Consider the following 27684-nt stretch of genomic DNA (forward strand, 5'->3'; position numbering starts at 1 on the left):
ACTTTCAGTTCTAGTCAGGACATCTTGTCCTTTTCTTCTCAATGAGTATTTAAATCCTTGATTTTGATTTATCAAAGGAATATTGTGGACAACAGTTCAGAGAGGATCAAAGGACCATAGAATGGAGCAATTAAAATATTTATCAAGATGACAATTAAATATATTGAATTACTTGCCACCTAGGGGAGGGGGTAAGAGGAAGGGAGGGAAAAATTTGGAACACAAGGTTTTGCAACGGTCAATATTGAAAAATTATCCATGTGTATGTTTTGAAAATAAAAAGCTGTAATAAAAATAAGTTTTAAAAGATGACTGTTAAAATATTTTTTTGAAGCACGACAAGGCTTCTTCAATATATATATGGCTATAGTACAGACAGGAATTATAATTCCAGGGAGGTTGTATGTATATGGCACAGGCTCAGCAGATATCTAATTTCTTGTCTTTCCTTCCATTAGTGACCAGTATATCCTATTCTCTTCATGTTGCCTTCACTTCCAACTCACACTCTGCTCAGACTTTCATCTCATTCATATAGAAATAGTGTAAAATGTAGGGCGTAATTGTCACCAATTCTCAATGTGACAGTCTCAGCTAGGATTTTCAGTTGACATCTAAGCTACTGTTAAGCTATGAAAAGATCTCCTTGATCCCAAAAATCAAGACAAGCCAAGATTCTTATCCAGGGCAGGCACTTGGTGGAGGTGTCATTAGCAAGGAGAATACCTTGGTCAGGTCCAGGCCTCCTGGATGTGCCCCATCCAAGGCCTGGGCCTGCAGATGTGCCTCCAGAGGAAGAGCGGTCCCCACAGATGTGCCTTTCTTCTGTCTGACGCAGGGGCAGAAGGGCTAGGGTTACAGGAGGCCCCTTCACCTTTTCTAGCTCTCTTCTTTAGTGAGTGCCACATTGGCATCTGCAGGGGAATTTTGAGAAGAAACTGGGAGGGAACCAGAGGGCGGTCTGCCAGAAGCTTGGAGCATCTGGATGGGCGCACTCTTTGTTTCCTGGTGCAGGGGAGATCCATTTCCCAGGGTATCAGATAGAAGCATCTCCTTTCTGAAGAAAAGATTTCAAGGTTTAAATTCCTCTTCGCTTTTGTGCCTACAGAAGTTTGCTGTCTCCTTTCCAGAATGCAACTTTAGGGGCCGTGATGTCTCATCCCTCCTGATAGGAGCACGCCAACTGCCATGTCATACACACCAAACACAGAGCTGCCATTCAGTCTTCACAGTCTGTATTCAGCAAGGCTAGAAAAAATCCCTAAGCTCCTTCTAACATGGACAGATCTTCCTTTGACCTTCGTGTATGAAGAGCCAATTCCAGGAAAGAATCAGGGTAAACATCAGGACAGTAGCAGAGAGCCTCCGGTGCTCAGGAAAAGGAAGGGACAGCCCAAAGGAGAATATTCACGGAGAAAGTTTGCCTACTATCTCACACTGATGCAACAGGCTTTGGAAGATGGGAGGCCACAAAGCTGTGAGGGAATGTTGGAAAGAACAAAAGGATCAAAAGAACTGCATAAATATATATACATATATTGTATTTAACATATACTTTAACATGTTTAACATGTATGGGACTACCTGTCATCTAGGGGAGGGATGGAGGAAAGAAGGGAAAAGTTAGAACAGAAGTTTTTACAAGGGTCAGTATGGAAAAATTACCCATGCATATGTTTTGTCAATAAAAAACTATAATAATAATTATAATTATAAAAGAGAAGGGCCGTATCTGGAGCTTTTCAAGAATAGAGGGGCCAACATATATTGAATTTTAACATACATTGGATTGCGTAATATCTATGGGAGGGGGTGGGGGAAAAGGGGGAATACAAGGCTTTACAAGGGTTAATGTCAAAAAATTATCCATGCATATATTTGGAAAATAAAAAGCTTTAATTAAAAAAAGAAAGAAAGAATAGAGGGACAAAAAAAAAAGAATAGAGAGACAGTTTTTACCTTCCCCTGTGCCTCTTTTCCTCTGACAGTAAGAATAAATAGCTTTATGCCCCAATGAAATAGGTGAACTTAAAACCAGAAGAGCTGAAGGCATGGAAGATAAGGCTGAAGGGGAGGAATCAAGTATGGATCTGGAGTGTAGGGGCTATCTTTTTTTATTAAAACTTCTTACTTTCAAAACATGCATGGATAATTTTTCAACACTGACCCTTGCAAAACCTCGTGTTCCAAATTTCCCCCCTTTCTCTCCATCCACTTTCCTAAATGGCAAGTAATCCAATATATGTTAAACATGTTAAATATATATATATATATATACATATACATACATATATGCTAAATCCAATATATGTATACATATTTGTATAATTATCATGATGCACAAGAAAAATCCAATCAAAAAGGAAAAAAGTTGAGACAGAAAACAAAATGCAAACAAACGTCAACAAAAAAGAGTGAAAATGCTATGTTGTGATCCACACTCAGTTCCCATACTCCTCTCTTTGGATGTAGATGGCTCTCTTCATCACAAGATCATTGGAACTGGCCTGACTTGTCTCATTGTTGAAGAGAGCTACGTCCATCAGAATTGATCACTGTATGATATTGTTGTTGTATATAATGCTCTCCTGGTTCTGTTCATTTCACTTAGCATCAGTTCGTGTAAGTCTCTCCAGGCCTTTCTGAAATCATCCTGCTGATCATTTATAGAACAATAATATCCATGACATTCATATACCATAACTTATTCAGCCATTCTCCAATTGATGGGCATCTATTCAGTTTCCAGTTCCAGCAAGGAACTGGAAAAGGGCTGCCACAAACAGTTTTGCACGTGTGGGTCCCTTTCTCTTCTTTATGGTCTCTTTGGGATATAAGTAGGGGCTATCTTTAAGGATGAGTCAAAGACCCCTCGGATTCTCATGGCCTTTAGTTCCCCAACTAAGTGGACAGTGGCTTTCTGGAAGACTTGGTCATGAGTGAAATAGCAAAGGATGCCTTCTCTCTCCCTGTTGGAGTGGCTGAGGGGGAAGATGCAAAACTAAGTTTACAAACTATATCTTTTTAAACTTCTGGGTTTGGAGTCATCCATACAGACTGATTTAGTGTTACCTGGTTATGGGAAGATGTCTATGAGCCACGGTGGTTGTTTTAGCCATATTTGGTTTTTATTCTGTTTTCTCCTGTGCTTATGATGAGAGAGCTATGTGACTCCTCTCTAGGAATTTAGAAGTGAAGGGGAAGAAAGTAGAGCTTCCCAGTAAGTGGGCTCACCATGATCCATAAGAGTCTAATTGCATAAATCTGCACATATTACACACAAGACAATAAGACTAGTCCTATTACCCATAAAATGGGTGGAGTTGAGAACAGAAGTCATGAGTCTTCTGAGAACTATTCCTGACATTTCCCTGACATGACCTGTAGTGTACGGTAGTGTAAAACCCCAGGACCGAGCATGGAACTATCAGTCCATTGCCCTTATCAATCAATCAATAGCCAGCACCAGTTGCTGTAATTCAAGGGCAGGTAGCAACATAATTCATTGCTTGAAGAATGACTTGTTTACACAAGTTCTACTCTCTTCATCCCTAAGGAGTTTGCCCTTAGGTTGTAGATTTTAAACGTGTATTACATTCTATCAGAAATACAGTTGGGTGAGATGCTTTGAAATCAAAGATATACAAGCTATTTTCTTTCCGAAGGCCGAGAAAGGTGGGTTGTTGGTAGGTTTGTGTGTGTGTGTGTGTGTGTGTGTGTGTGTATGTGTGTGTGTGTGTGTGTGTAGTCTTTTTGGGGGGCTTGTTTGTTATTTAATGACAAGAACCTTAAGATTTAGTTAGGCAGAAATTTAAATGGCTCTATTTGACAATTCTTTCCAGCAAAACAAATCATATCCTGTCAGTCCAATCAAATCAAGTCACGTCTCTGTGTCTTCTATGATTCTTCTCCATGTATTCCCAAAAGTTCATCATAAAAGGAGCAAGAAATGAGACCAAAGGCAGAACCATCATAAAATTAATGAGTAGAAGGTTGCTGATAGGCAAATTTTTGTCTGATATCCAGAAAAACTTCTTAACAGCTACCCTAGGACATAGAATAGATTCCCTTCTTATTGGAGACCTTCAAACAGAGGTTATATGACTACTTGTTAGGGAAGTTGTAGAGGGAATTTTTTTCAGGTTTGGGGGTTGTGCATTGTTTTCTCTTCCAACTCCAAGATTCCGTGAAAGTTTTAAGAGACAACATTGCAGTGGAGGGAAACTAAGAAAAGCATGAATTATGCTGATATTAGCTATAATATAATCAGTCAGCATATTTATTAAGCACCTACTCCATGCCAGGCACTGTGTGCTAGGGATTGAATCTACGAAGACAAAAATGAAATAGTCTCTGTGCTCAGGGAGCTGATATTCCATCAGAAGAGACAAATTAAATACAAGGCAGTTCATGGAGAGAAGGATGGCCCTGGCAATTGAAGGATTCAGCAAAGGTAATGAGGGCCTGAATCACCGTAGAGCTATATGAGTAAAGAGAAGGAGTTGGATGCAAGATTTATAAAGCTAGAAACAATACTTATTGATACTATGTTTTGTTTTGCCATTTCTATTAGAATTCCTAGAATTAGAATTATAAGTCCAGTGGTAGGATGGAAGGAAAGTTGTTCCCCTCCCCCCTTTTTTTAAAATAGTATTTTATTTTTTCCCATTACTTATAACAATAATTTTTAACCTTCATTTTTCAATAAAAAGTTTAGTTCCAACTTTTCTCCTTCTCTCTTTCTGCTCACCATTCTTAATATAGTAAGGAATTTTATATTGGTTATATATGGGTAATTATGTAAATCACTTCCATATTAATCATGTTGTGAAAGAAGAAACAGAAGAAAAGGAAAAATCACACACACAAAAAGTAAAAATAGTGCACTTCAATGTACATTCAGATTCTATCAATTCTTTCTTTGGATGTGGATAGAATTTTCTATCATGAGTCTTTTGGATCATTGTATTACTGAGAAGAGCCAAGTTGATCATCACACAATGTTCCTGTTTACTGTGTATGATGTTTTCCTATTTCTGCACATTTTATTTTGCATCAGTTCATATAAGTTTTTCCAGGGTTTTTTTTCTGAAATCAGCTTGCCTGTCATTTCTTATAGCATAATGGTTGCATTAATATACCACAACTGGCTTAACCATTACCCAGTACTCTTTGGGCACAGTTCTAAATTGCTCTCCAGTATGGTTGAACCAGTTTACAACTCTACCAATAGTGCATTAATTTTCCCACATCCTCTCCAACATTTATCATTTTCCTTTTCTGTCATATTAGCCAATCTGATACGGTTGAAGTGGAACCTCAAGTTGTTTTAATTTTCATTTCTCTTATCAATAGTGATTCAGAACATTTTTCTCATATGGCTATAGATGACTTTGATTTCTTCATCTAAAACTGCCTGTTCTTATCTTTTGACCATTCATCATCTGTGGGATGGCTTGTATTCTTATAAATTTGACTCGGTTCTCTATATATTTGAGAAATAAAGCTTTTATTAGAGGTATTTGCTGCAAAAAATGCTCAAAAAAGGGTTTCTTCAAAATTATTATCTTTGGATTCTATAAATTTACTCTGATGATGCATCATTGCTCAAAATATATTCAGAGCATCTCTCTTGACAATGGCTTCAGAGCCAGTTTTAATAGTGGGGGTAATCTGCTGGAGAAAAAATAATAGGATGGGATCAAGGGAGCATGTAAAAGCAAGGAAAAGAATCATCTCTTCTGGTAAGATAGAAGTGATGTAGTTCTCAATGAGTGCCCTCAGTTTTTTGTTTTTTTTTCCCAGAGAAACATTCAATTCAATAAACATTTTTAAGCGCCTAGTATTTGCCAGAGATTATGTAAGAGAACTGGAAATACAAATTTAAAAAAAGTCCATGTTCTCAAAGAGTTTATAATCTAAGAATTCTTGAAGGGATTGGGAGAATACTAGGGGATACCAGGCCCCAGGAGAAGCTTGTTGTGTAGAGTTCAAATCAAGCTAACCTACTGATGAGAAGGTTTGAAAAACTGGTGAATGTGTGATGCAGTGAATCAATTCAAGTGTAAATGAGTTGCTTGCTGGAATGAGGACCCAGTTGGGATGTATGTAGATTAAATTTGTGGTGGCCCCAGTCAGGGCGGTTTCATTTTTCCCAGCTTAGCTGAACAGCATGTGAACAGGCAACAGAAAGTCAGAATAATCCATAATGGAGATTTGGCAAGGAATGACCCTTTGATAAGATATTTCCCAAGCCCAACTCATTGTCCCTCTGAGGTACTTGTCTTAGGTATAAATATTTAGTGGTCATCCACATGCATAATATAGTCCAAAAAAAAATAAGCATTTCCCTCCTCGTTTTTTCCCTTTCCAGTTTATTAAACTGATCATTTTTAAGTAATTCTGAATCTCATTAAGGAAGCACTATAAAATTATGAATATTGATAAGCAAAACATTGCCATCTGAAAACAGAAGCATGTGAAAGACCCTTCCATTTATCAAGAGTCCCTTTCCATTTAGGCCTTTCCTAGGACATATCTCAGATAATAATAAACACTTTTATTGGCAGGCATATGTCTCCCAATTTTGTGTTTCACATTATAATAATCAGAGAATTGTTTAACGAGTTAACTCTTTAGACATATTTATTAGTGAATCTTTTATTATTGAGAGATTCATTATCGAAAGTAATTTGATTCTACTAATACAAGTTATTTTGTGTGAAGGTGAAAGCTGCCTGATTTAGTTCTCCAGATAAGCTTATTACACACCCTCTGCAGTGATGAGCCCTTTAAGTCTTTGTCCTCTCACCTTGTGACAGTTTTTGCTGTGTTATGTGACTTTGAGAATTCCCCAAAATGTATTTTTTATGGGAGAAGAGAAAGGAAATTTGCCAAATAAGTTCTGAAGACTATTATCTGTCAATTTATACCTTTTAGTGAGTAAATGAATTCTGGTTTTTTTTACTGAACTGGTAGTTGTACTGAAAAGATTGGTTTAAATTTTTTTTTAAAAAAAATATCTTTCCACTGATGCTGAGTGAAACGAGCAGGGCCAAGAGATCATTATATACTTCAACAACAATACTAGATGATGACCAGTTCTGATGGACCTGGCCACCCTCAGCAATGAGATCAACCAAATCATTTCCAATGGAGCAGTAATGAACTGAACCAGTTACGCCCAGAGAAAGAACTCTGGGAGATGACTAAAAACCATTACATTGAATTCCCAATCCCTATATTTTTGTTCACCTGCATTTTTGATTTCCTTCACAAGCTAATTGTACAATATTTCAGAGTCTGTTTCTATTTGTACAGCAAAATAACGGTTTGGTCATGTATACTTATTGTGTATCTAATTTATTTTAATATATTTAACATCTAGTGGTCATCCTGCCATCTGGGGGAGAGGGTGGGGGGTAAGAGAGGAAAAATTGGAACAAGAGGTTTGGCAATTGTCAATGCTGTAAAGTTACCCATACATATAACCTGTAAATAAAAGGCTATTAAATAAAAAAAAATCTTTCCATGGATTTCATATATGGAATCAGAATAAATAGGCAAATTTACAACCAGATTCATGACAGGGAGAACTTTCAAATACTCAAATGGATTGGTAATCCCATCAAATCTGGGGTTCCCTTCAAGTAATACAGGTCACTGATCATCTATCCCAGCCAATTCTGAGTGACTCTTATCCCTGCCCTCCCAAAATTTGTACCTAGGACATGGGGCAGGAGAGAAGTAGCTGCCCAGTGTGCAGGAAGCCTCTGTGCTTTCTCCTCAGGAGAAAGTGGTACCCACCTATCAACCTGTCATTCCTTGTGACCATACAATGCTGCAAAGAACACTTATGGTATGAGACCAGGTAGACTGGGTTCAGCTTCCAGCTCTCATCTTCAGTGTCTAGTGATTTGGGACAGATCAGTTACCTTTTCTGATCCTCAGAGAAGCACAAGTATGTATTAAGTATTAATTAATTTATTAATTATTAACCTCCTAGATTCCTGACACTGCTGGGCATTGGGAACACAAATATAATGAATGAAATCATCCTTATTTGCAAAGAGTTGATATTCTAACATGGGAGACAACAGTCTCGGTGTTCTTAGCTATAAAACGAGTATGTTACACTAGATGAATGTGCCCCAAAGGCACTACGAGCTCTGAATCTTAAAATCTCATTATAAGTATGGTCTGTGTGGTTACTCTCTCCACAAATGTACTTGTTGATCCCTGCATCTCCCCATTTTATAGATGCCACTGGAAACCTACAATTCAAACCAGAATCTGGCCAGACAAGGTGGTGTTTTTTCAGGTTCATAAACATTCCCCATCCTTTTTTTTCCCCTTTCTTTGCTCAGTTGCCACATCTTTCTCTTAACAGGTCATCTATAGAGCCCTGTCCCCACCCTATTCTGCTGAGGACCCGTACAGCGCCAGCGCCCAGGACCAGTTAAAGATCACTAACCTCCGTGTGCAGCTTCTGAAGCGCCAGCCTTGTCCCTGCCAGGGCAACGACCTAAACGCGAAGCCCCAGCATTTCACACACTATGCCATTTATGATTTCATCGTCAAGGGCAGCTGCTTCTGTAACGGCCACGCGGATCACTGTGGGCCCACCGACGGCTTTCGGCCCGTCAAGGTAGCGGGAGCATTCCAAGTGGTAGGTATGCTGCGGCCTCCCGTGTCACCTCGCATCTCTTACTGATCTGTGGCTCACTCGGAGGTTGTCGTCTCTGACTCCCTCCACCCACTACCCAAACCTTCACTGCCAGGGGCTGTTAAACAAATAAAAGAAAGATGCTCTCGATCCCACATTTAGGACTTTCAACCCTCACCATCAGACTCTTGTTTTCTTTTCAGAATGCCTACAAAAGTGGAATGCTTCAAAGGGTCAAATTTAGGAGTCATAATCTACACAAAAAAAGGAAAAGGGTGACTGATAACATGGAGGAATATTCTTTGTTAGGTAGATCTTAAAAGTCATTAATGAGAGATGCTACTTTAACTACATTTTCAGCACAGTGTGTGCCAGTGCAGATGAACATAACCAATAAGCTTATTAATAATACTGCTTCCTTTAAAAATCATTTATAAGTTCAAGAAGCAGCAAAAAGCATGTTGGATTTGAAGTCAAGGAGCTCAACTCCCAATTTCGTTTTTTAATATTTGTGTGACACTAGAGAAGTCATCAATCTCTCTTAACCTCAGTCCCTCATCTTTAGGATCTCTTCTAGCTCTAAATCTATGACTATGACTTTCACAACACATTTGATCCTCTCAGAAACTTCTGAGATAGATAAATCAGGTAGCATCTTCCATATTTTGTCCAAGAAAAGTCTAGCTTTGAAAGATGATATGATTTGGCCAAAGCTATATAGCTAGTAAAGAAATGGTAGATCCCAGATTCACACTCAAATCTAATGTACTTTTCACCATCCTCTGCTACTGTTTTTGAATTATATGTTCAGAATAAGAACAAGGAAGCTGGACAGGTCAACTCAAGGAAGCTTTTATTAAATGCCTGTTATGTGCATTAAGCATCTGCCTAGCCTGTGCCTTGCTTGGTATGGATGGTATAATGAAAGAGTCTATTTATCCACTTTAGCAATCCTTTTTTCTGTAGTAGAAGCTATATTGGTTGATGATGGAAATGTGAGGGTATTTCCTTCTAAGTCTCTTCCAGTCAGAGCTGCTGATGCCTGACATGTCCTATACATAGTAAGCACTTAATAAAAGCTTAGTGACTGACTGACATGCTTATAAGACTAGTTGGTTTGTAATAAGGAAATTTAATACTGTGAATTCCATCCTTTTGGGTCACAGAAATTGTGTGAGGTCTGAGATCTTGAATATATCTTACTGAAGCCATGGTGAGTTGATTCTAGTTTCTTTCCCTTTTCCAACAACTGTAAAATATACCAGCTGTTGAATAATGGATGTTAATAAGAAGGAATATGGAATGTTTCATTAAAGCACCAACAGCTGGCCAGTGGCAGGCACAAAGAAGTAAAGTGTTGAGCTACTATACCAAATAAGGATGTTCATTGTGACTATGAGTTGATAATGAGAGAATATTGATATTTTGAATGATGCAAATCCAAGAGTAAACTAAGAATTAGGGAGCCATGTCATGAGACTGAAAGAAAATATTGCTGCAGCTGTCCAGCTGTGTGATGACTGGTATCAAAATCTCTCATACAGACTGAGAACAGAAATCTGCCCCAACTAGCCCACTGACTAAAACAGAATTTTTCTATTATTTTTACTTAAATAATGTTATTATTTATATAAACTGAAAAAAGGTTTTAATTGTATATTTGTTAGTTCCATTTTTCATTTCTTTAATGAATTATCATTAATGATAATCAAATAAACAAATAAAAATGATTGTTTTAATACATATTGTACCAAAATATGGTACAAAAGTTAAAGTAGGATATTAAAAGTATTAGTAAAAAAAAAACTTTGGTAAAAGAGGCAGAAATTTTGAAAGCCTATAAATAATGTATACATATCAGAATATATAGTCAAGAATTTAAAGTTTCCCTTTTATAATAGTTAAATTGTACACACTATAAATGTGGAAACAAACATGGACAAATTGTTGCTTTTCACCATATAAACACCACTCTCTGAAATTATTAGACAGTAGACAAATATCTGAAAGAAAAGATTCTTCTTCTTGCTCCCAAGTTGTCTAGAAAAACATTCAGGTACTTCATACTGTGATGTGACTAATGTAAGCATTGGGATTAACACTCAGAAGTTGGTGAACATGCTTTTTCATTCCTTTCCTATTTTCCAGTTCTAGCTCTAATAAAACAGCCAAAAGACATATAAAAGTACAAATGAGAAGAAAAGTAAAATTCATATTTCACAAAGTCAGTCATTGGTAATTGAGCATTTTTTTCTATGCCCATCATCCATGGTGGATGTCCCCTGTTGTGTTTTATACTAAAACAACCAAAGGGATTTCCAAGGCCATTGGTATAGCCTCAAGATTTTAATTTGGGATGAAAGATTTCTACAAACCCCAGTCGTTCCATTTGCTACTCAATGATCTGGGACATGTCACCACACTGTGTCAGTGGAAAGAGCACTAGGCAGAGGAAGGAGTCAAGACATAGGAGTTCTTGTACCATTTCTTCCCTGTGGAATCTTGAACAAATCACTTTACCTATAAATGAGATAGCTGGAGTAGATGATCCCTAAGCATCTCCTAAAGTTTTTTTATCTTAATGGTACATAGAGAACATCCTAGAATTTATTTAAGGATAGTCATTCCTATTCTTCAATTGGGTCAGAGCTGAAATCTTACTCTACAAATATCTTCTACTATTTGACCACCAAAGAGTTAACCAAGCCCATTAAATGGTAAAGACTGTTGGTTCTATTTATTTTACAATTTTTGTCCCATCCAGTGTAAGAGAAACTTAATAAAATAAGTTAGTGGCCTTCTGTTTTGTATTTTATCGCCATATTTCCTTAGGGATCTGCTGTGTTTTCTAGCATGTGCTTTTGTCATGATAAAAAATGTCTGAAATTACACTTCTTTGAAGATCTGCAGAATAGAGTTACAGAATTTGAATTGTGATTTCCCAGATTACACATGAATTCACAGCACAGTTGTTTTCAAAAAGTGACTGTGGTATATTGTTTGTTTAGAGGCCTTTAACTGCTTAATCAAGAGACTAAGAAATAAATTATCTGGAAGCCAAACCACTAAAGGCATTAGTAGTTTGTGAGAGCTCTTTCAAGGTAAAATGGAAATCTGTACTAGGACAATCATTTAATAAGTAATAGTATAAGTTGGCATTCAGACAAATTGTAGGTAAAGTCCCCAAATTCCTGTTCTTACAAAATTGGGAAGGGACAACAGAAATATCTTATTTTCTTGGGTCTCTTAAAAATAAGTTTTCCTCTTTAACATGGAGGATGCATCTTAAAGGTATTTAGATCTCCGTGTATTTCTTTCTCTCTCTCTCTCTCTCTCTCTCTCTCTCTCTCTCTCTCTCTCTCTCTCTCTCTCTCTCTCTCTCTCTCCCTCCTTCCCTTCTTCCCTCCTTCCCTCCCTCCCTTCCTCCTTCTCTTTCTTTCTCTCTCTGTTTCTCCCTCTTTCTCTATGTCCCTGTCTCTCTGTGTATTTTCTCTCTGTCCCTCCCTCCCTCCTTTTCTCTCTCTATCTCACTCTCTCAAAAAACCTCCAAATGTGAATCAGTAAAAGAAAAAAGAACAATTTCTACCTTAATTTAAGCCCTGACAACTACCAACCTGCATATTTTAAGTTTCCTACCCAGCTGTCTTCTTGTCTCTCTTCCACTTCTCTCTAATGCATCTTTGCAGCAGCTGCCAAAGCAACCTCAGGTACAAATCTGACTTTGCCATTCCTCTGCTAAAAAGCAAAGCAAATAAAAACAAAACTTTAGAGTCACTCAGTCCTTGTTGCCTACAGTGCATGATACAAGTTTTAAAGATCTTTCATACATGATTCTATCTTCTCCAGACATATTTCTAATAACTCCCCCTCCCCATATACTCTACAGTCTAACCACTGAACTATTAGCTTCAACAATTTATTTCCCATTTCTTTGTTTTGCATAGGCTGTTTCTCATGCATAGAGTGCTTGTCCTTCTCAGTTCCATGAACCCTTTCATGATTCAGCTCAGGTATCACATCTTTAGACAGTCTTCCCTCTTTGTCCCCTGCAAGTGTTCTCTTCTCAAATATTAATATAGCACTTTGGATCTTTTCTTTGACCCCACCTTTCCCTGCCTTAAATTACATGTACACAGGGCGAATTTCCCTTGGTACAATATAAACATCTTGAACACAGGAATTATTTCATCCATAGGTCCAAGAATAATGCTTTTTACTAGTAAACACTTAGTGTTAATCAACTTTTAAATAGAATTGGAGACCTGATTTGTAATTCACAATCCAGGTGCCATCCCAATATAGTATTTCATTTGTCTCGTGTTGCATTTGCAAAAACAGAAGCTCTTTTTTTGTTTATAGTCTCAACTTCAGTTTGTTCAAATGACAATTATACTATAACTAATAAACATTTAGGAGAAGAGGATGCTGTAAATTGGACCTGTATTCCTCTTGTTAGATTTCCATTAGAAATGCAGACTACTGACCATTATATAATAACCTTCCTTTAAACTAAGGCTGGGGCAGTTAGACAGTGCAGTGGATAGAGCCATGGAGCCAGGACTTGAGTTCAAATCCGGCAGGTCTCTAATACACGGGAGCGGAAACACTCTCCATATCACTGAAAGGCATATTTTTTCCCTAGAAAAGTCAATCTTTAAATCTGAGGAGATAGCATTAGAGGTCCCAGTTGATCTCCATGATTTTATGGAATCAGTGTCTTGTTTAACCCCCTTCCTTGGTTAAGGCTGAGAACTTAGAACTGAAGAATCTTCTGCGGTGCTAGCCAAGGTGTCTCGCTTCAAGACTAGTGGACTAACTACAGATCTGTGGAGGGGCAGGAACTAAAGCTTTTCCATAATGAGTACCATTGGGTCAGGCATAAAAATCCAAAAATATCATAGGACTCAAGATGAAAAAGAACTTAGAGGTCACCTAGTCTGACTCCCCCTCATTTTACCATGTGGAAACAATTTACAGATCAGGAAACCTAAGCTAAAAGAGGTTAAATAACTCCTTCAAGGTCACACAAGTAGTATAACACTAAAGAACTTGGGGGCTCAAGGGCTAATTTTTTCCTCTACTTTCAAGGGATAATGGTGACTTTTGGAGAAAAGGAAAATATGCAGAATGAACAGCTGGCTACACAGAAGGTGTCAAAGAACAGGATTTGGCTTTCTTGATTATAGCTTAGTGTATCAGAGTGATGGACTGACATTCTAAATATCTGACACAAAATAACTCTTAGCTGAAACAAAGCGAATCTTATGAGCCCTGAGGGAAAAGTCAGTTTGGCTTGAGTCTTAGCCATCTAGACAAATAGATTTTAAACTATAAGTGAAGGGAAGAGAAACACACACACACCCTCCCCCCAATGCAACTGTAAAACCAAGCATTTTGGAGGATGTCAGCATGATCAAGGGAGAAAAAAAAAAAACTAACAGTGGAAAAGATGCCCCGTAACACAGGAGGACATAATTTTGAAGAAGGTAAGAAATGCCTACATCTTTGAGTAAAACTGAAGTGCTAAGTATGGGTAATATAAAAAATCTGAAACTTTAATTAAAAGAGGTAAATAATGTTGCATGGATGTCACTGAGATTTGTTGTGATGGAACGCATTACTGGGCTGTGACAATGGGTATAATCTTCTCCTTGTTCAAAAGAGACATCTACTACTAATTCAGTTCAATTATTCAAGTCTCTTTGGAAATAAGAGACTTAAAAACGTAATGTGCAAACAAAGGCTAAAAGTTGAGAAAGGAAAGCATATGGCTGAGCAGTAGTTCATGTTAAAAAAAAAAAATTAGTGGTGTTTAGTTGACTGCAAATTTAGTATGATATGGCTGCCCAAAGACCCAGGGCAGTACTCATCTGCCTTAATAGAAGTAAAACATTCTAATTCTGTCCTTGGCCCTGCTCAGACCACATCTAAAATATTGCGTTCAGTTCCGGACATCAGATAAGAGGAGCATTGATAAACTCAAGTGTATGCAGAGAAGGGTGGCCAAGATTACAAGGGAACTCAAAACGATGTCATGTCATGGCAGGAATAATTGAATGAAATAGAGATAATTAGCCTGGAGGAGAAAAAATTTAAACCAGACATAATAGCAGTCATCAAGTATTTGAAGGACTGTCATGTGGCAGAGAGAATAGACATTCTACATGGATCCAGAGGGCAGAATTGTGAAACAATGAATGGAAGTTACAGGAAGCTTAATTTTGACAGCATAAAAAAGAACTTTCTTACTATTAGAACTATTTAAAAATGAATTGAGCTACCTTGTTTAAATAATGACTTCTCCATTACTAAAAACATTGGAGCAGGAGCTAGATGACCCACTTATTGTGGAATGGATTCTATGATTCGATTGGAGATTGAATAAACAACCTTAAGGGACTCTTAAGATTCTGTGATTCCCCTTATAACAATTTTAAATAATAAACATACTTTACAAAGTAATAATTCCTGCTCTAATGGCATGATCAAAACTAAATGACCCAATGACTATTAAAGTATAAAAGTATCATCTAATAGTTTGTCCATAGCAAGGCTTTCTTTTACATGGAAAACAAATGTTTAAAAAGTAAGATTAATAAAGTTATATTAATGTTTAAAAGTAAAACTGTCTTAAATCCATTCCACATCACTATCTACCTAGATATTTTGATTATTCAATTAATGGTTGGTACAACACAAAACACTTTACAGATGCAAAGTAGAGACTTATGATTAATCAAATAATTCAGGCAAAGATAAACTTGTTACTAATGGGAGAATGGAATTTCCTTTGTTAGTCTGTTACTAATTATTTTTCAACATAACCTGAATTCAGTGGCTGTCCTCTCATCTCTAGAGACTCCCATGCAGTCAGTCCATATTTCATTTTCTCATGCATAATAAGGCTATTTAATGTTTACCAGCATTGAAATCAGACTCTGTGACTTTTTTATGAAAAATTCACTTATCATCATCATTAGTTATCAATAAGCATTATTAAACATCTTTTGTGTGCTTTTCAATTCCCTAATGTAAGTCCCTTCAAGACCACTATGCTAACTGCTACAGACACAAAGAAAGGCAAAAACAGTCCCTTCCCTCAAGGAGCTTATATTCTAATGAAGAAACCAACATGCAAATAATTATGGATACAGAAAATAGCATATACATATATACACACAAATATATATATATGATATATAACATGTTGATCACATGGTTAGAGCACTCTGGTGAGCTAGTGCATAAAACAGTGAGCACGTTAGCTTCATTTCATATTCCTTATAAGGAGGGCTAGAAGACATATAGATAGGTACCCGTTTTCAGCTACACTTCCTCATAAGCATTTATTTTAAATATCCATCTAACAAAAATGGTTTTCACAAATATGAAGGATTTTTTGCTATAATATTCTTTAATATTCTAAGTAACTTTTGATTATATTTCAGATGATAAATCATTTCTTATCCTTTTGTTTATTATAAGTATTAATAATGAGGTAATTAACAGCTTTTTTATTAGCATCTACAGTGTGCTAGGTTCTAGAAATAGAAATAAAATTTTAAATGTGTGTATATATATTCATATATATGTGCATATATATAAAGAGAGAGAAATTAAAGAGAATAAATACAGAGTAGTTAAATACAAGGTGTTTTGAGAGAAAAAACAAAAAGTTGAAGGGATCAGGAAATGCTTCATATAGAAGATGACATATGACCACTTTATGACTTAAGATTACAGAAAAGATAATGATAAATGTTGAAAGGGATGTAGGAAAATTGGGATACTAATGCATTGTTGGTGGAGTTGTGAACTGATCCAATCATTCTGGAGAATAATTTGGAACTATGTCCAAAGGGCTGAAAAACTGCATACCCTTTGATCCAGCAGTCAATCTCACTACTGGCTCTGTATCCCAAAGAGATCACAAAAAAGAAAAAGAACCCATCCATATGTGCAAAAATGTTTGTAGTAGCCCTTTTTGTAGTGGCAAGGAACTGTGTGGATGCCCATCGGTCAGGGAATGGCTGAATAAGTTATAAAATATAAGTGGTAGTGGAAATTATTGTTCTATTAGAAATGATGAGAAAGCTGATTTCAAAAAAGCTTGGAAAGACTTACATGACATGATGCTTAGTGAAATGAGCAGTATCAAGAGAACACTGAAAATAGTAACAAGATTACATAATGAACGGTGATGGACTTGGCAGAATATGGCAGGGAGTGTACAATGAAACTAGAAAGAGAGGTTGGGACCAAGTTGTTAGGCACTTGAAAAGTTGGAACACAAGTATTTGCATTTTATTCTAGAGGCAACAGGAAGCCATCAGAGTTCATTTAATTAGGGGGGAAATGAAATGGTCAGATCTTTGCTAAAGAAATATTATTTGGTAGCACAAGGATCATGGCCTAAAGTGATGAGAGATTTGAGGCACAGAGACCAAATTAAGAGTATGTGGCAATAAGATAAGGTCCTGAACCAAGGTTTTTGCAGTGTTAGTGTAGGGAAGAGCATGTATGCAAAAGTTATCACAGAGATAGAAATGATAAGAGTTGGCAACTGTTTAGATATATGAGGTGAGAGAGAGTGAGGAATCGAAGATAATAGTAAAATTATAAACCTGGGAACTGAGAAAGAAGAGTTATTCCTTTGACAAAAATAGTAAATTTTGAAAGGAGAGTGGGGAAATTGTGAAGAAAGTTTATCTGTTTATGACATGATAAGTTTGAAACATCTCTAGGGCAAAAGATAAATATTTGGAAGAAAGAATTGGAAGAAGAAGAAATAGCTTAAAAGAGAAAGTACCAATTGAATCAAAGAAATGAATAGAAACTACAATAAACCAAACAAATGATTTTGAGACAATAAAAAAATATTAGAACAAAGTCAAAAGATGGCAAAAAGAGGTGGGGGGACAAGTAAGATATCCATCAAAAGGCCAGAGAGAGGTAGATTACTAATCACCTTGAAAACCATGAGTTTAAAAGATCTGAATACTCTATTTCAAGAAATTGTAAATAAAACATTGCCTAGCTCTATTAGAACCAAAGGGCAATCTGAAAATAGAAATCATTAATTCCCTCTTGAGAAACAAACTAAAATTGATAGCTCTTAGAACGCAATATTCCAGAAAAAAAATAACTTATTTGCCCCGCCAAGGTGAATATGACCTTCAAAAGGAAAAAAATGATAGTTTCTTTTATTTATAAAAAAAATTTGGATTTTCAGTGACATATTTTGATGTAAGAGAATACTTTCTTTTTTACATTAGTTTTTTCTAGTAAATTTATTTATTTTTAATTTACATTGCTTTATGAATTATATTGGGAGAGAAAAATCATAGCAAAAGGGAAAAACCATGGGAGAGATTAAAAAGCAGGGAAAAAAAAGAAAGCGTAGCATGTATTGACTTACATTCAGTCTCCTTAGTTCCTTTTATGGATGCAGATGGCTTTTTTGTCCAAAGTCTATTAGGATTGCTTCGGATCACTGAACCACTGAGGAGAACCAAGACTTTCATAGTTGATCCCCACACAATCTTGCTGTTATCATATACAATGTATTCCTGGTGCTGCTTGTTTCGTACAGTATTAGTTCATGTAAATTTTTCCAGGCCTTTCTAAAATCAACTGTTCATCATTTTTTAAATAGAACAATAATATCCTATTATCTTTATAAACTACAATTCATTCAGCTATTCCACATTTGATGGACATCTACTCATTTTTCGATTCTTTGCTACCACAAAAAGAGCTACATTTTTGCACATGTGGATCCTTTTCCTTCTTTTATGATTTTCTTGAGATACTGACCTAGTAGTGACTCTGCTGAGTGAAAGGGTATACACAGTTTTATAGCCTTTTGGGCATAGTTCCCAATTGCTCTTTGGTTGGATCATTTCACAACTTCACCAGCAATGCATTAGTATCCCAGTTTTCCTATATCACCTCTAACAGTTATCATTATCTTTTCCTGTCATTTTATGCAATCTGAGAGGTGTGAGGTGTTTTTTTTTATTTTAATTTTCATTTCTCTAATCAAGAGTGATTTAGAGAATTTTTCATATAACTATAGATAGGTTTAATTTTATCATCTGAAAATTGTCTGATCATATCCTTTGACCAATTTTCAATTCTTATAAATTTGACCCAATTCTTTATATATTTTAGAATCAGAAACACTGATTTATCAGTGTTTATCAGAAACACTGATTGTAAAGAATTTTCCCCAGCTTTATACTAATCTTTTAATCTTGTTTGTATTGGTTTTGTTTGTGCAAAAACTTTTTTTAATTTAATGTAATCAAAGTTGTCCATTTTACCTTTCATAATATTCTCTAATTCTTTTTTGGTCATAAATTCCTCCAAAAAGCTGATAGGTAAATTATCCCTTCTTCTCCTAATTTGTTTATGGTACCTTTAGGCCCAAATCATGTACCCATTTTGACCTTCTTTTGATATGGTGTGTGAGATGTAGGTCTATGCTTTTCCCAGAAAATTTTGTCAGATAATGGGTTCTTATTCCAGAAGCAAGATTTTGGGGGTATATCAAATATTATATTACTATAGGCCTTAATTATCATGTATCTAATCTATTCCACTGATCCACCACTCTCTGTTTCTTAGCAAATTATATTATATTTCACAAATTATATGATGATGTAGTGCTAATATTATAATGGGAAAAAAGAAACAAATATTTCTTCAGGTGTCCTCTAAGGATAATGAATTAAATAAGAACAGAAGGAAATACTGAAGAAAGCACAGACAAATGGGAAAGTTTTGAAAGTAATATGTAGAATTTATTGTATATCTCTAAAAATTAAATGAATGAAATAGAGAATTGTGATTTCATATACAATCCTCTTTTAATATAAAATGAAAATGACCAATAATATCAGTTGCAAGAGCTATGCCAAGGAGAATGAAGACTGAAAAAAATTACAGATGGCATTTCAGGCAATTAAGAGATGAAGTGGGAAAGTTTGAAAAGAGCAGCTTCAATTGAGTCATGAAGTTGGATATCTTATTGGGATCATAAAGGGTTGAGGAATGAATGAAAAGAAAATAAGTGAAGGCAATAAATTTAGACAACTTTTTCTAGGAATTTGTGTGAGAAAGGAAGTTATAGACTAGAACTCAAGGGAATATTAGGGCTTAATGAAGGTTTTTTAAGGACAGGGGAGATTTTGGAATGTTTGAAGGAAAAAATCAGTATACCTCCAAGTTTCTTAATAAGAAAAAAAGGTATGATACATACAAAACATATAAAATGTGAGTGCATACATATATAATTATGTGTTTATATTGTACATGTTTGTCTGAGTATGTGTTTATGTGGTATGCCTTCTGGAATTTTATGTGTCTGTCTTATGACATAAATACTGAAAAAGTTTGATTCCTTTAGAAGTCCAAAGTGTAAGATTATATGATATATAACTCTTGGAAACACATAGACATTGTTGATGTATTGCTCATTATGACAAATCTTTGTGACATACCCAAAACTTAACTGCCCTCATGTGAACCTTGAGAATAAAAGCTCAAAACTGAATTGATTAGTCATATTCCTAAAAATCTGTTTAAAACAGAATAATGAATCATGTCGCAACAGATGAATATCTTGCATCTTATTTGTCAGTCTAAAACCATCCTAAAAGCTGGCTAGCAACTAACAGTTTTCCAGAATAAGTATCTTATTTTCAAAGTCCAGTGACTGAATTTACTATATAAAAATAAATACTATGGAGACTGTAAAAGATTTTTTAAATGATTTTTTGAAAAAGGAATCTAAAATGCATCCATTCCCAGAGCTTCACATATGTCTTTATGGTAATTTAAACGAGGCAAGTAATTTGTAACCATAAAACATTATATAAATCTAAACTATCATTCCAATCTCAAAAATCTAAATTACCTTTTTATAAGTCAACATTTTAATATTGTTTCTTACTCTCTACATAAGCATATTTAGTTATCAAGAATGTGTTTTACAAGACTCACCAAGAAATAAGCAAATTTACAATATAAAAAGAAGCATCTGAATGAATGAATTCAGTGACAAAAGACTGCAGAAGAAAACATGCCCTAGCAACTGGCTTCTTGTATAATACTCAGTGTCTCATTTATCTTAAACAAGTCAACTTTTGTAACAGCCTTTGCATAGTATAGAATATCTAGTGACAGCCAAACAGAGCTGTCAAAGAAAAAAAAGGAAAAGAGTGGAAAATGTGAGCTGGAAAGGAAAAGAAAAACATTGTGAGAGAATACAAAATAGTTTGTGACAACGAATTTTTCTTTAAGACAACCCAAAGCTATGTGAACCTAGTGAAAAAATGAAGGTTTCCATGTTAGTGGAGAAAATATACTTAGGAATGCCCCCACAGTAATTTTATCAGCTTCCACCTTACCACCCAGATCATTACAAAATGCCTTTTATTTTTCAAGATATTGAGAATAAAAATATAAAACTTTTCCCCAATCTCTTATCAAATATTACTTGTCAGATGTCAGTGGTTGCTTACAAAATGAGTTGTAGCAGACTCTCTTTACTTTCCTAAATTCTTTCTTGATAACTGGCTAGGTTGATGACCATAGAATATGATACCATAGGTCATTTATTATTGTTTTTGCTTTTTTATCATTTCTACAAACTTATTCCATATAAATAAGCTACATAGAAATAGAAGTTGTCGTGGAACTAAGGAACGTATACCCTAAAAGGTCCTTAACATGCCTTGTAGGTGGTAGTGGGAGACAAAAATCTTCCTGCTGACATCACTACTCTGAGATGGAGGCTTCTGGTATTTTGGGAGTCTCTTGGGAGTTCTATTCTCAGCCTTGCCACTGAATTGCTTTGTGACCTTGAAAAAGGCAAAGAAGTGTGGAAAGATAAGCATAAGGGAGAGCCTGAAAAGAACTCTTAATTGAGATTAAATAAAAGGAGCAGAGCCATGAATTTTAATGGTCATTGTAGTAACTGTCCTAGTAACTTGTCATAGGTAGTGAGGCATTTGATTTGGGGGAAAAAAAACAAACATCAAACTCCTAGCCAAGTTTAGAGCAAGTTCTATACACTGCTCTGGTGAGTCTGTATAAATCACAGTGAATAGTGGTGAGCAAATCTGCAGCAAATATGGTCAGACCTACTCATCCCCTGACATTGGCCCTACTTTGCACCAAAGTTGATCTTTAGGCAAGGTGGAGGGTGGAGGCTAAATAACTTCCCAAAATATTTTTAAAATTCAAAAATTCAGAGACTGAAAGCTGAAAAAGGATCCTAGAAGCAACTAAGACCAACCCTTCATTTTGTAGTTGAGAATACTGAGACACAGGGAAACCTAGAAATTTGCCCAAAGTCACATAGCTAGCAAGTGTCCAACATAAAGTTTAAGCCCAGATCTTCTAAATCCAAGTCCAGGACCCCTTCAACCTCATCACCCACTAAGTACATATTGATCTTCCCTACTCTGTGGCAGAATCTGACTATAAATACAGTCCCCTCCCTAGATGATTAGTACCAGCATCCTGGAACTACACAGATTTGCACCCAAAAGAATAGCCCTACAAGGTGTCAGAGACATAGTTATCAATTAAATTCTAAAATGTGCAAGGAATAATGCTGTGCACTGGAGATAAAGAGCAGTAAAGGTTTTTTGAACAGTATCTGCCCTCAAAAAGCTTACATTCTATTAAGGTGATATATGTATCTTGTATATAAATTATATATGCATATATATTATTATCTTGTATATAAATAGAAATACTTCAGAGATCCAAAGAGACAAAGATGAAGTTAGAGAATATTCCAAGCATAGGGTAGGAGATTCAGCAACCAAGAATACGAAAGCATTAGACAATTAGGCAATACCTTCAACTGGTTTTAATGGCATCTAGGTAGATAGAAGACAGGTCTAGGAAGGCTCCTCTTCCTGAGTTCAAATATGTCCTCAGATTCTTCCTGTCTGTGTGACTCTGGGCAAGTCACTTAACTCTGTTTTCTCATCTGTAAAATGACCTGGAGAGAGAAATGGCAAACCATACCAGTATCTCCGCCAACAAAACCCAAAAAGGATCACAAAGTCTGACACAGCTGAAAAAATGATTAAACAACAAACAGTCCTTAGCTCAGAAAAACCCTGGCATTTTAGTTCTATGCTCAGAGGCGGCCAAAATTTCCAATACATTCTACGTCATCTGAAATCTACACATGGGGGTTATATAATTGAAATACAGAGACTCCTGCCAGCTGCCATTCACTGGCTTCTTAATTCATGAGGGCCACTTGCTAATTAAGTTTAAAAAATTGGATGTTGGCAGAGGTGCCAAAAATCTCAGTCAAATTCCAGTGTCCAATGAGCCAGAGACCTAGTGATTCCAGATGAGCACTTTGATTATTTACTAAACACGTCACACCCACATGCACAAAAAAGTTCTTATACTGTAGGCTCATGTCTTTAGATATGTATGTGTCTTTGATAGCTGCACGTGTATAGGTATTTTTTTTAATCTGGTAAGACAGAAAAATTACTTGTGATACTCATCTTGTGACAAATGCATCATTATCAAATCTTTCAATATTCTTTATGCCCAAGACCTGAGACAGTTCGTGCCACAGGCTGATGCACAAGACTTATCTCAGGGGCAGCCACTAGGAAAAATATGGATTTCTAAAGCCACATCATAAAGAGGTGTCAGCTCACTGTTTAGCTCTTCCCTTCCTGTATTTTTTTTTATTTTTCTCAGTCGTATTTTACTTTTGTAAATGCATGTAAAAATAGTGTTCACCTTTCATTCTTTATAAGATTGTCTTCCAAATTTTTTATTCCTTCCCTTACATCCTCCCCCCAAAAAACAGCAAGCACTCCTCTATAGATTATACATATATAATCCTTCCTTCTTCCTGAGAGAATCATCTCTGCACCAGTGGTGGATTGTGCTGGTTTTATAAACACATTAGTTCTGAAGGGCTGCTTCTCTGTGTTGCCTGCAAGAAGCCCTGGACTTAATTGGGGTAAGAGGTGGGTTAGTGCAGTTCTTGGGGCTCTTCCCAGCTGTTACTGCCCTATGTATTCTACAGCTCTATTTCCTTAGTGCTTCAACAGCAAAGATAACAAATGCAACATGCTCACCTAGTAACATAATACACAAAGAACAAATAAGGAACAGGTCTATGCAGTGAAGTAATAACAGAAAAATCTCCCAACTAAGCAATAGTGTGATCTTATCTAAATGTAATCTTCATAACGCTTCTGGGCATTACAATTTCTAGTCCAATGCTATTTGCATTTTTATGGCAGAAATATTTATTACAGCACCCAGAGGGAAGATAAAATGCCTCATGATCCTGAAAAAGAGGAAGCTACTGGAATTAAGTTCTTGAAAATGTGGGGTATTCAAATCTGCTTAGTTACAATCATGGACTTTGAAATGGCATTCTTCAAAGCAAATCCTCAAGTAAACGTGATAGAAAGCCTCATTAGCTCACTTTATGTGGTAAGATAAGGCATGGCAGAAATACGATTTGTTAATTAACAAAACATGCATGGAAAAGACAATCTGACAGCTGTGTTTTCCAAAAGAAGTAATATTTCTGTTTATGAATTTCTGGTCATAAAAACAAGGTCGGTCCTCAGCCCAGAAAAGGTCGGCCCCTTCTTTGTTTTCTTAAAGGTGAGCAAAGGATGAGGAATCCCTTCCCACGATTTTCTCCTAGGAACCCAGAATTCAAACTATGTCCTACTCTAACACTTTTATTGACATAGATATAAATTTAAAAACAGTGCACTATTTTAAATCTTCTTTTATCTATTAATTTTAAAGTGATGCTGTTATTAAATTGTTTTTAAGCCCAAAAAGGGAATGGCTTTTAATTGATGTTTTTTAAGTCATACACATTGAGCAAAATTTTCTCTGTCCCTGAACAACTTCTGGCTTTTTTCTTTCTGTAGGTAATAGAGCTTTAAAATGAGCAAACTTCTTTATATATATGTTATTTGTCCCTCACAACATCCCTGTGAAGTAGATACTTTAAGAATTATTATTCCCATGTATAGATGATGAGAGACATTTTATAGATTAGGAAATCAAAATTGAAAAAAGTTAGACTTTTTCATGGTCACACTACTAATCGTCACAAATAGGATTTGAACCCAGGCCTTCCTCACTCCAAGCCCAGCCATTAATCAGGGATTCTTAACCTTTTCTTTATGTCATAAACCCATCTGACAAACTAAAACCTATTAACTCGCCCAGATAATGTTTTCAAATGCATAAAATAAAATGCATATGATAACAGAGGAAGCCCAGTATATTAAAATAGAAAAAAAATTTAAGTACCTAGAATTCAGATTAAGAACTCTGGCATTAAATAAACCATTTTACTCCTCGTGTGTGGACTCCTTGTGATACATGTTGAATTATATACACTGCAAATCTTGATTTCTGCTTCCTTATTCTAATCATTATATAACAACCAAACAACAATTTCAAGCACTCTGAATTTGTAGCAGTTAATTTGGGTTGTATAAAGTTGGGAGTTTTTGTTTTGGAATTTTTGTTTTTGTTCTTTTGGTAGAAAGGAAAAGATTGTACTATTTCTAAACACCCTTAGAAATTCTGGTTCCTATGCCAGTAGTATTCACATATCAGATGAACTGATGTGTGGACATTCAAATGAAAGCTTTAGGGCATAGAGACATTTGTTTATACATGAAAAAATGGAAATAAACCAGTAACCTTAATCTGAAAAGGGCTTGTTTCAAATATTAGAGTATTCATGATATTATCATTTGTCATCTTCATAACCTAAACAAAAAGGGACTACAAAAGCCATCTAGCTGTTACATGAAACAAGTTCCTAAAATGTTGCCAATCTTATCTGATATGGATAATAATAGCTTACAAAGATGTGATGGGTTAATGGCCACAATAGAGAAGAAAGGCTTGTTAATTCATTAGGGTTTTGTTAACATTTAAAAATCAATTTCATGTCTGTTGAATTGGGGCTTATAAATACTTTCAAAAGACCCAAAGTGCCCCTGAGAAACGCTGAAATGTGTTTCCTAAATCCAGAAGATCCATTCCTTAGGAAGATCGTGGAATCTCCCAGTGATTTGGACAGGGGCTGACCTGAATTTATAATGGACCTCAACTATCAACCTGAGATTAATGTTATTCAAGCCTTCCTTACCCAAATGTATGGACTAGGGCAACCCTCTTTAGAAGATGTACTGAAAAGTGAAATCTTTAAACATTCAGATATACATTACCAAGCAACCCAAGAAGAGAGTCTGCTGAAGATACTCTAATACAATATCCCATTAGGTGTTCATAATTCTGGCAAAGTGAAAAAAGTGATATCAGATTCAGTAAGTCAGGTTCTAGATAGAATTAATCATATGAATTGTTGTGAAGATTTTCTGATCCTCATTCTGAAATTTTTCTCCTTATAGGTAAAATTTTCTTAAATTCACCTGATCCACGTTTTTCTATGTCATTTAACCAACGGCCTGTCCTAGCTAAAATTTCAAGCTAAGGAGAGTTTTTCATTGGACATGCTTTCATTTTGCTTTTTAATCATCTTTTCCCCCTCCAACTTTCCTCTCTTCTGACAAATCCTATTTATTCAGAAAGTGCTTCCTGATGTGTAGAAAAATTTGATTCTTTAAAATTTCTGCCCATTGGTCTTAGTTCTGCCCTCTGGAGCTATAGAGACTTATGTCTAATCCTTCCTCCCCTTGACAACCCTTAAAATATTTAGAGATAACTATCAACTCCCTGCCCCCCAAGTCTCTCAACCTCGAATCCGTCCCCCCAGATTTTTTTCCCTTGAGGCTAAATATCACCATTTATTTCCACTAACCCTCATATGATATAGTTTCCAGTCCCCTGCTCATTTTCTTTTGGAATATTTCAATTTATCCATGTCCTTACCAAAATTGAGAGCCAATCACTAAACACAACAATAGTTAACTGTTGCAATAAGTTCTCATTACTTCTAGTCAGATTAGTCTAATTGCTGTCCATGTCTTTGTATATGGAGCCTTCATGTCTGGAATACCTCCTTTCCTCCTTCACCTTTACTTTAGGAAAACTCCTAATTTGCTTCAAAGCACAGCCTTACTATCATCCCTTCCTAGCAAAAATGAAGCTCTTTGAGGGCAAGGTCTCTCTCTGGTCTTTGTGTATCCATCACATTGCCCATCACAGTTCTTCATCCACATGTACTTACCCAAGGCTTGTTGAATTGACCAGAACAGATTACTATGGGACTCTTACCTCTCTTGCATGGGATACCAGTCTACTGGATTTGGGCAGTTTGACATCAGCTGAGAAGAAGAAGGAAGAACTCACACTCTAAAAGAGGGCTTAAAGAATTCACAGAATTTAAAAGAATGTTCATGACCAAAGGGATTTGCCATCTAGCCATTAAAGTAGATCTGAAATTTTGAAACTCTATAGTAGGCACAGTTCTTCAGTAATTAGGGTAACCCCATTTGCCTGAACCTATACTCAAGGTTTCTTACTAAAGTGTATTTTTTTCAATGAAGACCTAGTTTTACTTGCACATTCTTCACGAGCATCAAATAGTAGGTGATCTCTCAAGCTTGAACAGCAAGAGTTGTATCGCTGAGGAAGGATTTCTTGTTTTAAATACTCTAAGTAATGATTTACAGCTATTTTTGGTACCTTGTCAAAATGACAGCTCCCTGAATTTTTCTCTATGCAAAAAAATTTGCTGGGCAGACATTATTCAGACCCTGGGAGATTTCTACAAACCTCAGCATGTGGGAGCAAGGGAATTTTCTGAGGTCCTCCCTGGGGGGTGGGAGTGGGGGAAGAGAGAGGGAAATGACCCATCTTCAGCATCTCGTGATACATGTGAATGTTTGATGAGGTGACCCTCAGTGTCTGGGATATCTATGGCCTCCCAAGCCTGGAATTCATAGCCTAAGAAACCCTTAAGCAGAAAGAGACTAGATAAATCCAAAGTAAAAAAAAATAGTACAAAATGA

General features: G+C 36.0%; 1 protein-coding gene across 3 annotated transcripts in view; it reads left to right on the plus strand.

The window, feature by feature from the left end:
• NTN4 (netrin 4) overlaps positions 1–27684 on the plus strand; it is a 178415-nt gene that overhangs the window by 91434 nt on the left and 59297 nt on the right. For all 3 annotated transcript variants that reach the window (XM_031939628.1, XM_031939626.1, XM_031939627.1), the window contains exon 3: positions 8390–8668. In XM_031939628.1, the coding sequence (XP_031795488.1) occupies positions 8390–8668 (279 nt within the window). The remainder of the gene's footprint in view (positions 1–8389; positions 8669–27684) is intronic.

The sequence above is a fragment of the Sarcophilus harrisii genome, chromosome 5 (assembly GCF_902635505.1).
Source record: "Sarcophilus harrisii chromosome 5, mSarHar1.11, whole genome shotgun sequence".
Classification (NCBI taxonomy): domain Eukaryota; kingdom Metazoa; phylum Chordata; class Mammalia; order Dasyuromorphia; family Dasyuridae; genus Sarcophilus; species Sarcophilus harrisii.